This window comes from Narcine bancroftii, chromosome 2, assembly GCF_036971445.1.
Source record: "Narcine bancroftii isolate sNarBan1 chromosome 2, sNarBan1.hap1, whole genome shotgun sequence".
NCBI classification, from domain to species: Eukaryota; Metazoa; Chordata; class Chondrichthyes; order Torpediniformes; family Narcinidae; genus Narcine; species Narcine bancroftii.
In genome coordinates, this window is record NC_091470.1 from 367,422,944 (window position 1) to 367,435,893 (window position 12,950).

General features: G+C 41.4%; 1 protein-coding gene across 4 annotated transcripts in view; it reads left to right on the plus strand.

The window, feature by feature from the left end:
- b4galt6 (UDP-Gal:betaGlcNAc beta 1,4- galactosyltransferase, polypeptide 6) overlaps positions 1-12,950 on the plus strand; it is a 60,123-nt gene that overhangs the window by 16,493 nt on the left and 30,680 nt on the right. For 3 of the 4 annotated variants that reach the window (XM_069922564.1, XM_069922567.1, XM_069922566.1), the window contains exons 2-3: positions 7,088-7,207; positions 11,627-11,740. In XM_069922564.1, coding sequence (XP_069778665.1) covers positions 7,088-7,207; positions 11,627-11,740 — 234 coding nt within the window. Of the gene's footprint in view, positions 1-1,927; positions 1,984-7,087; positions 7,208-11,626; positions 11,741-12,950 lie in introns of those variants that run through there. The other variant, XM_069922565.1, reaches the window with a different exon arrangement.

Sequence of the window (12,950 nt, forward strand, 5' to 3'; positions counted from 1 at the left end):
ATCCCACGCTCTCAGTAGGGAGTATGTACATTTTCCGTGTCTGTGTGGTTTTTCCCTGGGCGCTCCGGTTTCCCTTGCCTTTTCAGCATTGCTGTGTATTTTAGACTTGCAGTCGAGCTTGTTTCCTCTCGTGTGTGTTATTTCTACATGATGTGGGACTCTGCCAACCCTCTGCATCTGGAGCCTCGACTTACTCATTGGTTTCATTCCTTCTCATTGACCATCAGATTCAGATTTCAGCTTTATTGTAAGAGTACATACATGATATCACATACAACCCTGAGATTCTTTTTTGATATGGCATCTCAAGACTGCAAGCTTAGTCCCCAGCACTGTTCCCTTTTTGCCAAGGAACTCATTGTGGATTTCAGGAAGGGCAGTCTGAGGGACCACCCACCCACCTGTCAATATTGACAGGATGATGGTGGAGAGGACAAGTACCTTCAAGTTCTTGTGAGTCCAGATTATGAAGGACCTCTCTTGGAACCAGCACATTGAAGCAACTGTGAAGAAGCCACACCAAAACATTTTTTTGTAGATTAACTGTGGAAAGTATGCTAACTGGCCATGTCAAGGCCTTATTTAGTTGTTCAAATGCCCAAGAAGGCTGAAGACTGCAGAAAGTACCAAACATTGCCAAGCCCATTCACTGAAGATATCTGTGTGAGGTACCACCTCAAGAAGTCAGCCAACATCATAAAGGCCCCCCCCATCACCCTGTCACAACCTCTTCTCACTGCTACTTTTGGGGAGAAAGTACACAAATTTGAGGTCTAGCACCTGTATGTTCAAGAATAGTTTTTTCCAATTGCTATCAGGCCCATGAACCACTCCATTAACAAAAAAGACCTGTCTGTCCTATTGAAACACCACTTTTTTTCTTGTACTAATTGTAATAGAGAATATTTAATTACACTGAACAACACTGAGGAGTGTGATAGAACAGAGAGATCTGGGAATACAGATGCATAATTCCCTGAAAGTGGTGTCACAGGGTTGTAAAGAGAGCTTTTGGCATATTAGCCTTCATAAATCAAAGTATTAAGTACAGGGTTGGGATGTAATGGTAAGTTGTATAAGGCATTGGTGAGGCCAAATTTGGAGGATTATTTGCAGTTTTGGTCACCAAACTACAGGAAAGATATCAATGAGATGGAAAGAGTGCAGAGAAGATTGACTAGGATGTTGCTCGGACTTCAGGAACTGAGTTACAGGGAAAGGTTAAACAGGTTAGGGCTTTATTCCCTGGACCATAGAAGAATGAGGGGTAATTTGAGTAAGGTATTTAAAATTATGAGGGGGGTAGATAGAGTAAATGTAGGTATGCTTTTTCCGCTGAGGGTAGGTGAGATACAAACCAGAGGTCATGGGTTAAGAGTGAAAGGGGAAAATTTTAGGGGGAACTTCTTCGCACAGAGAGAGTTGGGAGTGTGGAATGAGCTGCCAGCTGAAGTGGTGAATGCCAGCTCAGTTTTAACACAAGAAGAATTTGGACATGGATGGGAGAGGCATGGAGGGCTATAGACTGAGTAAAGGTCAGTGGGTCTAGGGAAAAAAAATGGTTCGGCACGGACTAGAAGGGGCGAGGTAACCTGTTTCTGTGCTGTAATTCTGTGGTTCTAACAGTGCAACTTGTGTGAAGGTTTAGATTAGTCATTCTCAATAGGGGCCATATGGCTCCCAAATGGGCCACAGCACACATAAAGGGGACCACGGACATTTAAGGGGGCCATGGATTGAAATCAACATTTTTTTTATGTTTTATGTAGTCATTAGGAGAGAAGTACAAAAGAAACCAAATAAACTTCATTGATTCACATGGAAGGGGACCCATAAACTTTGAGCAGAGTGATTTAAAAAAAAAGGTTGAGAATGGCTTGTCTTGATAATACTTGAACATGAAATTGCATTCATTTTTTTCTCGTAGACTATTTGATGTTAAAACACTTGAAGTCCAAACTTATTTGTGTTTAATTTCTGGAGGTGAGTTTTGTTTGTTATTACATATCTGCCATTATATTGTTACTGCTTTTATATTTAAATACAAATTAGCTGTTGATATTTCCATCCACCTGGGGCTGAGTTGTAGTGGAAAAACTGCTTTACACTGAGTTGTTCTTTAATTTTTTGATTCAGTTTTCTTCTATATTTTAATAAAAAAAATATAGAAGAAAAATTTTTTTGATTCAGTTTTCTTCAATATTTTAATTAAAAAAACGCATAATAAATGCTGAAGGGACTCAGCTGGTCTTACAGCGTGCATAAGAGATAAGATATATTACCAACGTTTTGGGCTTTATGGCCTTTATTATTTGGGCTCAGGCCCCAAAGGTCGGTTATATATCTTCATCTTCTCTGGACGTTGCAAAACTGGCTGAATTCCTCTAGCATTTCTGTTTTCACAGTGTCTACAGACTTCTGTGTTTCTCTCCTACACTTTGTTGTCCATTTATCTTTTATGCTTTGATTTTTGTCTATCAATTCTGACTTGAAAGTAACACATTTTGGAACATAATTAGCAAGTTAGTAACGGCAGTTGCGCCAATGGCCTTCATGGTTACCTTGATGAAGGGCTCAAGCCAGAAACATTGGGTTATGTATTACACATCTTTGCTACATAAAGTACACTGTTTGACCTGCTAAGTTTCTCCAGTATTGTGTTTTTAGCCCCTTTTACACTTTGGAATCCGCCATTCAGTGTCCCGGGATAGGCATGGTGGTTTTGCTGTTGTTACGAGCCCAGAGGACCCCAAAACCCAGCAGCAATAGATATTCACCAAGACAAATGGTCACTTCAACAAAAGTTGCTTTTAATTATCTTTAAGCATGAAAACAGGATCAAACTTTAACTTATCTAACCCTTCTAATTCTAAGCGCACGTATATGTAAATTGTTTGTAAGTTTAGAAAACTTCTTTGATTCACAGTCCAATCTCGCTTCTCATTCCTCCAAGTTCACTGGTTGCAGGCAATTCTTAAACTGTACACAGAATTTAACATTTATGAAGTTCACCAGGATTCACAAGGTGACCACTCAGAAAGGTTTTTGTTGGTTTTCAGAGAGATTTGTTTTTCCTGGACACAAACTGATCCTTTTTAATAAGCCACTGCAATGTCTTGCCGAAGAAACTTGCCCCACCAGGTGATAACCTCTTTCTTCAGGTCATCACAGAGTTCCTTTTTGTTTCTTGTATGAACCACAAGGGCTTTGACCAGGCTGAACTAAGCACTCAACCTTCTTCCAAATGGGGTTTTTCCACAAGCTTGCCAGCTTGTCCTGTTCTAGTCCCAGTTGTTGCTGCTGAACTGTAAAAACTACAGAAATCATCTCCCCCCTCTCTCTCTCCCTCTGAGAAAAAGCTGTTCGACTCTCTCTGCTTGTAAAAACCACATGACCCTCTTCGAACAGCATGCTGCACTCCAGACAGCCTGTGGCTTGGAACTACTCCGATCTCTTTCATCTGTTGCTTTTCAAAACAATCTCTTGGCACCCCCCCCCCCCAAAGTTTTTGCACAGGCCCCTAGGAGCCGCCCTGTCCGGCTTGAGCAGAGGCTCCAGTATTTTAAATGAGATCTGATTTTAAGTGTTTGTATGCGCCCTACACTAAAAAACCCTGCCCCAATTGATCTCCCAAAAACATATCTATATAAAATACAAACACAACATAATCTGTCACAGTGTTCACTCTTCACCACTCTTAACTGGGACCCTGCATGCATTCACACATGCAAGGAGCCATCCCCAGGTTAGGGCTGCTCTACCTTCTGGTGACGTCATGACACATCAAGCATTGGTGGACCTGCCCTAAATCCTGATCAACGTATTATGAACTTATATTTAAACAAAATTAATCATGCCTAATCATAACATAATTAAGCTTTATGTACAACACAGTATGAGTCCTTCAGCCCCTGTTGTTGTTATGCCAACCTATATACACTTTTATAAGGGACTGTGGGAAAGTGCTAGCATTAAATAGCAATAGCTGACAAGTTTTAAACATCGTGGGAAAGTTGATAACACTATCATGCACAATTATAAAGACCGTGGAAGGGTGGGGGGGGGGGGGGAGGCAATGGCAGGTCTTCCCTCTCAGAATTCTGTGGAGCAGAGAAAGAGCTGTGTGCATGTAACACTCATAGAATGGTTTCTCTGCTGCATAGAATTCTGGGAGGGCAGGTCCGCCATCACTTTTTCCCACGGTCTTTATAAATTGTGCACAATTAGTGCTACCAACTTTCCAATGCTTTTCATAAATTGTCCGCTGTTGCTATAGCAATTTCCTCTCTTTCTCTCCTGCTGTGACTTTCCCACGGCAAAGTTTATACTGTAGTCGACTGCTACAAAGAAACACACAATCACAGTGCGGGAGGTTAAACTCTTGAGATCTATTGAGGCTAGAAAGGCTCCTTTTATGCAGTTGAAATTCCTGCCATTGGCCGATATCAGCTGCATGAATAACAATAGCAGGAACATTCTTGCATGTGAATACCCTTCTTTCCCAGCCTGTTTATTGATCTGTTAGCTGGGCAGCTTGGCCAGTGCCATTTTAGGGCCGCTGGGTCTTGTACTGCCCCAGCTTTCAATTGCGCCGGTTCGCTGTGTAACGGGACGTCTTGCAGTGTGTTCTTCTTCTTTGGCTTGGCTTCGCGGACGAAGATTTATGGAGGGGGTAAAAGTCCACGTCAGCTGCAGGCTCGATTGTGGCTGACAAGTCCGATGCGGGACAGGCAGACACGGTTGCAGCGGTTGCAGGGGAAAATTGGTTGGTTGGGGTTGGGTGTTGGGTTTTTCCTCCTTTGTCTTTTGTCAGTGTGTTATGCTGCTGTTTACTACCGCGTGCGCTGCACGATATGCTGGCTCGATCTCTGCGGTGGCAGGCTGCCACAATACCATCATTTTAATCTTTTCTTCCTTCATGTTCCTGCACTCGTGCAAAAACCTTCATCATTTCTGTCCTAGAATGCAATTGCCCATCCCACCTCACTGACAAAAGGCAAAGGAGGAAAAACCCAACACCTAACCCCAACCAACCAATTTTCCCTTGCAACCGCTGCAATCGTGTCTGCCTGTCCCGCATCGGACTTGTCAGCCACAAACGAGCCTGCAGCAGACGTGGACTTTTACCCCCTCCATAAATCTTCGTCCGCGAAGCCAAGCCAAAGAGACTTGTCTGATTGCAACGACGGCATCTGCAGATGCCTGGAATTGCACTAAGGGTCGAGGCACTCTATTCCCAGTGTGAGATGACATTATCTCAATGCCACCGTTGAGATAATTTTCATTCCAAACTAGACCCTTTTTGGCCGATTGGCCATTAATTCCTGGGACCACTTGCAAATGTGAAAGGGACCATTACTTCATCACAGTGTCTGCAGATTTTTGTGCTTCTGCCTTCATATATTTTGTCATTGAGATGGTTGTGTTAGCCAGTAATTGAAGTGGAAGGGGCTATTTCGCTTCCAATGAAAGAATAAAGTGAATTACTTGCAGTTTTAGTCTTTTTTTAGTTACAAGGAGGCACGTAAACGTGTGCGGAAACTTCCTCAGAACTCTGTTAGTTGTCACATTTTTTTTCTTGATGTCCACTGAAAATCCAAGTCACAGCAAATCTTTTTTACTTGTGTGTAAATTGGTATATTTTGGGTTTCTTTATATACTGTTATTCCCAGGGTCACGGATGCATGAATTCTCATGTGATGTAAGTTTTTAAAAAAAATCAGTTCATAAAGAATAACAGATTTTAAACATGAAGCAGTCTTGACTCTAGGTGACAAGTTCATTGTAAGATGTGCACAGTGTTGGCTGCTGTCCCACTGGAATAGCCAAAGGAGAGTTATTAGTTAATCTATGCAAGAAAAATAGAGTGTTATGGGTGTGATGTAGGGAAGGTTTAGTTTGCTGAGTAGATTCAGTATAACAGCCTGTTCTATGTTGTAATGTTCTTGGATCTTTTGTCAAAGATATTAGGCTGGGATTTTTTTTTTTCCATTTGTTCCATTTCGTTTGCCTGTGAACATTTTCTGGCTTTGCACCAGATCGAGATGTACTTGGATGCAGAATTTTTGTGCAATGTTTGGGGGCCCTGAGAGAACAGCATAAGTAACTCTGTATTCCGTCACGTCAATTGAAAAATCGTAACCGAGTTGTGTTAAACCTTAGTGCAATATTGGAAACATGGGGAAACTGGAGGCGTATGACCGAAGCACAGATAATAGTGCAAAGTCAATCCAGCTAATCACTGCCAGGTTGGTCGATAACTTAATGTCCCTCATTGACAGTGGCTTTAAAATTCCTGTTTGTTGATTCTGTTCTGAAATATTTGGCTTGATAAAAATTGTCATTGGCCCACTTCCTTTGGAGTTATGAAACCATGCACATAACGAGTCAATGAGGGATGATTAAAACAGTACTTTATCTGGACATCTAAGATCTGGAAAGCTCCAAAATGCGGCAAGGGGGGGAGAGAGGCAGCAGCGCGAGTCGGGCAGGTGAGGGGGGAGACCGGCAGAGCGAGTTGGGCGAGCAAGAGACTGGCAGCGCAAGTCGGGCAGCCGAGAGACCGGCAGCGTGAGTCGGGGAGGTGAGGGAGGTTTGGGGGAGACGGCAGGGCGACTGAAAGGGGGTAGGGGTGGATACGGCAATACAATTCAGGTGGGCTTTCAGAAATCCGGAAAAATCCGAAATTCAAACACATTATCCCCCAAAGGTTCCAGATAAAGGATCATGTACCTGTAGTTTTCAAACTTTTTCTTTCCACCCACATACCACCTTAATCAATTCCTTACTAATCAGAGAGCACCTATGGTATAGGGAATACTTAAAGTGGTATGTGAGTGGAAAGAAAAAGGTTGAGAACCACTCAACTAAACGTTCCTTACCTCATACCCATAACCCTATTTTTTTTTTTTTTTTTGAATCCATGTGCCTGTCTGATTCAATAATGGAAAATAATCACAGGCTAAACAGGTAAGAGGTCATGGCTCAGTCAGTTTTAATCAGGAAGTTTATAGGCAATAAGGTTATAAACAATTTGTTTTGGTTAACTTGAAAGTTGGTGCTAAGTAACCATGGTTTCATCCTTCAGCCAATACCTACCTCTTCATGATGCAAGCTCAAGGCAAAATGTTGAGGGACAACGTGCGAACTATTGGCATTCTAATTCGAGACCGCTACACAAAGAGGAACAATACTCTGAATGGCACAGGTAGGCAGACTTTATTATTCAGACATGAGTTTTTCAAATAACTTGTTGAGCATTGAATTTCTCAAAAGGAGACAGGAACCATGCATGGACATTGCATGGTAGAACTTCAAATGAAATTGGCTAATTTAGGCAAAACAAATTACAAATAGGAAATCAAGCTCTTTTGTACTAGCCCCCATCACCAGCCCTGGCAATGCATTTCAAGTGCCTTCTACTCACTGTGTAAAAAAAAAAAACTTATCTCTGATGTCTCCCCTAAACTTCCTCTCACCTTGTACAGATGACTTCTCATCCTGGGGAAAAAATGTGCAGGCTGCCCATAATCTTGTAGATTTCTATTAGGTCACCTTTCATCCTTTTATACCTCAGAGAAAAGCCTTAGCTCTTCTATTCTTGCCTCAAAAGACATTTTCCATTTCAGGTAACATCCAGGTAAATCTCCAGTGCATCCTCTCCATAGCTTCCACATCCTTTCTATCATGAACTGAACACATTATTCAAAGTGTGGTCCAAAATTGGATCCCTGTGGAACCCCGAGTCACTGATCTCCAGGCAGAATACATTCCAACTACTACAGATAGACCCCGACTTACGATATTTCGAAGGTACGATGATTAGAATCTGTAATGAATAATGGTAAATCAGGGTCTATCTGTATCAATGTGGTTGCTTTTACGTCTGAAAGAGATGCTTCCGTCCAATCAGTGCAGATCACTTCTCACCACCACCACTCCCCTCTAAACATCATCATTTCGGTGCTCCTCTATAGAAAGCATGCTGGGAGCCCAATTTCCCCACTCCTGCCAGAAGCCTGAGCTTCCGAAGTCCCTGCTGACCTGTGCCTGAACATTCCATTCCTGAACAATTGCATCAAGATTGGGTCTTTTTGAGTAGCTCTTGTTATTTCGACTGATTATTTACCAGAGTATTAACTCTGCTTTCAATTATTTTTTTGTGGCTTATTCCAGAAACACGATAAGACTGTCATATTATGTTTATTTTTGAACTGTACAGATAACACAGTTCAAAAATAAATTGTACAGACCCTGACTTAAGATATTTTAAACTTCGGTTGAAGTCCTGGAAGCAAATCCCATCGTAAGTCAGGGTCTACCTGTATTACCTCTGCTTCTCCAGGCAAGCTAATTCTGAATCCACAAGGCCAAGATTACATCGATCCCATACCTCATGACTTTCTGAATGAGTCTACCATGGGAGACCTTGTCAAATGCCTTACTAAAATCAATACACACCACATCTACCATCCTACCCTCATGAATTTATTTTGTTACTTCCTCACAAAACTCAATTAGGCTCGTGAGGAATGACCTACCCCTCACAAAGCCATGCTGACTATTTCTGAGCATTCTCGAACAGGAATTTCTTGCTATTTGCCATTGAGATTGAAAACTCTCCATGTTCCATCTCAGGAATAGAGCAGTCTCTCTCAAGCTGAGAGTTTGAATGGAAAAAGAAGTCCAGTCAACTTTCAAAAAGACAAGATAGTTTTGACTACACGTAATGTGTCTATAATTTACAGGTTTCACAACACTTGCTATCATTGAGACTTGAACTATACACTTGCCTACCTGCAGTAGGTTTACTTAATTAACAAAACATTTAGATTATAGAATCATGGAACATTACAGCACATAAACAGGCCCTTTTAGTCTGTGCCAAACTATTATTCTGCCGAGTGACCTGCATCTGGGTGCAGTCTTGATCTGAAATGTTGATGATTCTTTTTCTCCCACTGATACTGCTTGACTTGCAGAGTTCCTCCAGCAGATTGTTTTTTTGTTTCTGTCAGATCTCTGCTTGGTGATTAGAACTGCAAGAGATCTAACCAAGATTTCATAATGTTGGAGCATTACCTCCATACTTCTATTTTCTGTGCTCCAATTAATGAAGACCAATATCTCATATGCTAACCATGTTATTTACTTGTCAACTTCAAAGATCTGTGGACATGCACTCCAATGTCCCTTAGTACCTCTATAAATCCTCAGACCCTAACATACATCGTGTTTGTCTTGGCCTCATTGATACTACCAAAATGCATCACCTTTCATTTCTCTGAATTAAACTACATCTGCCACTTCTCAGCCCATTCATCAACACATTGATGTTTCTTTTAGCCAAGGACTGCAATTGTCCTATCATCTGTAATCTTGCTGTCCATGCTTTCTACATCCACATCCAAGTGCACCAATCTCTGTGGAACACCACAGGTCATGGCATCCAACCGCAAAATCAACTCTTGATCCTTACTCTGTCTCCTAATGCTAAGCCAATTTTGGATCTAATTTACCAACTTGTCCTGGATTCCAGTCTACCCTGTGGAATCTTGTCAGTGCACCGACTGAAATCACATGAACCACACCACCCTCATCGCCCTTAATGCCCTCAAACTTGTAAAATGGTAAAAGTGAATGCATACAATTTGTTGCTTCTTCAAAAAGTTGAACCAGATTGGTCAGACAGGATCTGCCCTTAACAAAGTAATTCTGGCTATCTCTGATTAGTCTCTGCTTTTTTAACTGATGGTTAATTCTGTCCCTCAGAATTTTTCTCCATTGAGTTCCTCACTGCTGATGCCTGGCTCACAGGTTTGAAATTTCCAGGCTTTTACTTGCTACCTTTATTGAAGATGGGGATTATGCATGCTGTACTAATAATTTAAGCCATTGAGTATCTCCCCTTTACTTGGAGGCTTACACTCTCGGTTTAGCTGAATCCTCCTCCAAGCATGATTCCTTTATGAAAAGCAGACGTTTGAGAGGCTGCATTCTTGACGAAAAAGTTTCAGCTGCAATTGTTGATCATTGTTTTTTTCCCACTCCTGCTGTTCAGATTGGTTTGTGCATCAATGAAAAATATTCATTTCGTACCACACTGTAGCTCCGTGCACAGACCCTTTGGTCCCAACACTTTCTCTGGTTATTCTTTTGCTCTTTTCAAACACCTTCAGATTTACCTTAATCCTGTCCTCAAGTGATATTTTCTAAGTCTTGTTTGCCCTCCTAATTATGTTTCTAAGGACCTTACTACACTTTTATACTCTTGAATGGCCTTCCCTGTTTTTGTTCTTAATACCTACCAAATGCCTCCCTTTTTATCCTTTATATAACCCTTTGTTTCCCTGACCATCTACGATTCCTGATACTTTGTTTTTACCTTTGCGGGAATAATTTTGAGATTCCGTCTTTAATTAAAAGCAGATTTTGATTTCATAGACATACAAAACATAGAATTGTAATAAAACATAGCACAAGAGGAGTCTATTCTGCCCACTTTCTTTTGCTACTTGAGCATTCCAAGTTATGCTTTAATTCTGCTCTGCCTCTAAAGTTATGAAGTTATTTCTCTTTCAACTATTTATCTATTTTCCCTTAAAAGATTTGCTTTGTTTAATTAGTCTGGCAAGAAAGAGAAGATTACAGCACAGTAGAGGCCTTTCAGCTCACAATGTGACGAGGACCAATGTTACCATGTGTTCTGAATGAAGAGCCTTCTCCAAAACATTTTCACTTACTAACTATATTAAGCTCATTGCCTTAGATCTTTTATCCTATCAAAAGTTTTCATTATTACATTTCCCTTTTATCTTGGTCCTTATTTTGCTCAGTGGAGATGATCCAGAGCTATTTGGAGCTAAGGGGGAAAAATATCAGCCAGAGGAAACTGTTGATTTCCCAGCCTCATTAACCAGCTATGAAATATAAACATGGCTGTGAACATTGCAGGAGTCACTAACTCCCACTGGTTGCCATGTAAAACTGATTTTGATCTTCCCCCATCAATTCCATAATCACAGAAACAAGCTAGTCTTTAAGAAGGATGTTCCTCCTTTACTGAATAGATATTTTGCTAATCTTACTACGACTGTAAGAGAAATGTATGAAGTATTCTGCTTTTTTGTTAACCATAATGTGATATTGTTAAGTCTGTTCATACTTTTATTACAGTTAGACGGTTCATTTCATTAGGATTACCACTGAATCGTGGAGTCGTAGTTATGTAGCCCAGAAACACGCTCTTCGATCCACTGCATCCCTGCCAACCCTTTTGCCTCTTTGCACTAACCCAGTTGCCCCCATTAGGACCATATACTTCGGCCTTGTCTATTTATATAGCTGGCTCAATGCCTCTGAGAGGATCAATTAAAATGATTCCATTGTGTTCTGTAGTAGCGTTCTCCAGATATCAACAACACTGTGTTTTGTATGTGTGTTGTGTATATATACGGGATGTGTGGAGGTTGGATGTGTCTGTGGAAAAAGCAGATGATAAAATGCAGCATTAAATACTTGGGCCCTTTCTGAGTCTCAATAATGTAATTCTAATGTATTATTTAAGATCTATCCCTCAGTTCTATTGTACTGATTGACCGTGTCACATTGTCAATTTTCCTGTCAGATTATCTTGAAGGGTATAATTCAAGTGAATACCTTGGTCAGGGTGGAACATATCTTCCAGAAGATTTCACATATTCTCCAGGTTTGCCTTGTCCTGAAAAGCTGCCATCGATGAGTAAGTCCTCTCTGAATAAGAAGTGTTTTCCATTCCACCCATGTGAATGTTTACAGTTTTTATTCCAGTTCTTCAAACGCTTTACACAGTGATTCTCCTTGCTAGAATATTCTGTTAGTGATTGTGTGAGATGTCAGTTGGCATCAAGCCTTGCCATATTTATTATACGTTACTTCAGGGGAGGGAGAGACAACTAAATCTTTGGCATTCACAGGATTGATTCCTGGAATGAAGGGATTAGCATATGAGGAACATTTGACAGCTCTTGGTCTGGACTCCTTGGAGTTCCGAAGAACGAGGGGAGACCTCATTAAAGTATTTTGAATGTTGAAAGGCCAGGACAGTGTAGATGTGGGCAAAGTTGTTTCCCATGGTAGGGGAGTCTAGGACAAGAGAGCACAACTTAAGGATTGAAGGACACCTATTTAAAACAGAGATGTGGAGGTTTCTTTCACCAGAGATTTGCCCCACCAGGGTTTTCCAGATGATAACTTCTTTCTTTCAGGTCACCACAGAGTTCCTTTTTGTTTCGCTTATTTCAAGTGAAACATTATGCAGCCAGTCCTCTCCTCTTGTATGGACCACAAGGGCTTTGACCAGGCTGAACTAAGAACTCACAACCCTTCTTCAAAATGGGGTTTTTCCACAAGCTTGCCAGCTTGTCCTGTTCCAGTCCGACCTGCTGCTGCTGAACTATAGAAATGAATACTCTCTAGCTCTCTCTCAGAGAAAACCACATGACCCTCTTAGAGCAGCCAACTGCCTTCAGACAGACAGCAGCACCAGACCTAATCTTCCGAGTTGTTCATCTGTTGCTTTCCAAAACAATAATCCACAGCATGTCCAATTAATATCTACTTGTGAAGTCCTTATAGACATTCTTGAAAGTCTTTGCAAAGGCACTCTGAGCCTGGACTCTCTGGCTTGAGCAGAGCTCCAGCATTTTCAATGAGATTTGTTTTGAAGTGCTTGTATGTGACCTACACTAAAAAAAATCTGCCACAATTTATCTCCTTTTTAAGAAGATGCTGCTTGGCCTGCTGAGTTCCTGAAGCAGAATGCTCTGATCGGGTGCTGAATTGTTCTAGCACGGGTTGGTGGGTTCAGGGAGGAAACTTTGACCATGCATGGACCAGATTGTGAGCCAGGGGTTGAATGGGGTGGGGGGGCACACTGATTTTATGGCAACGTTGGACCAGGGTGTGGGGGT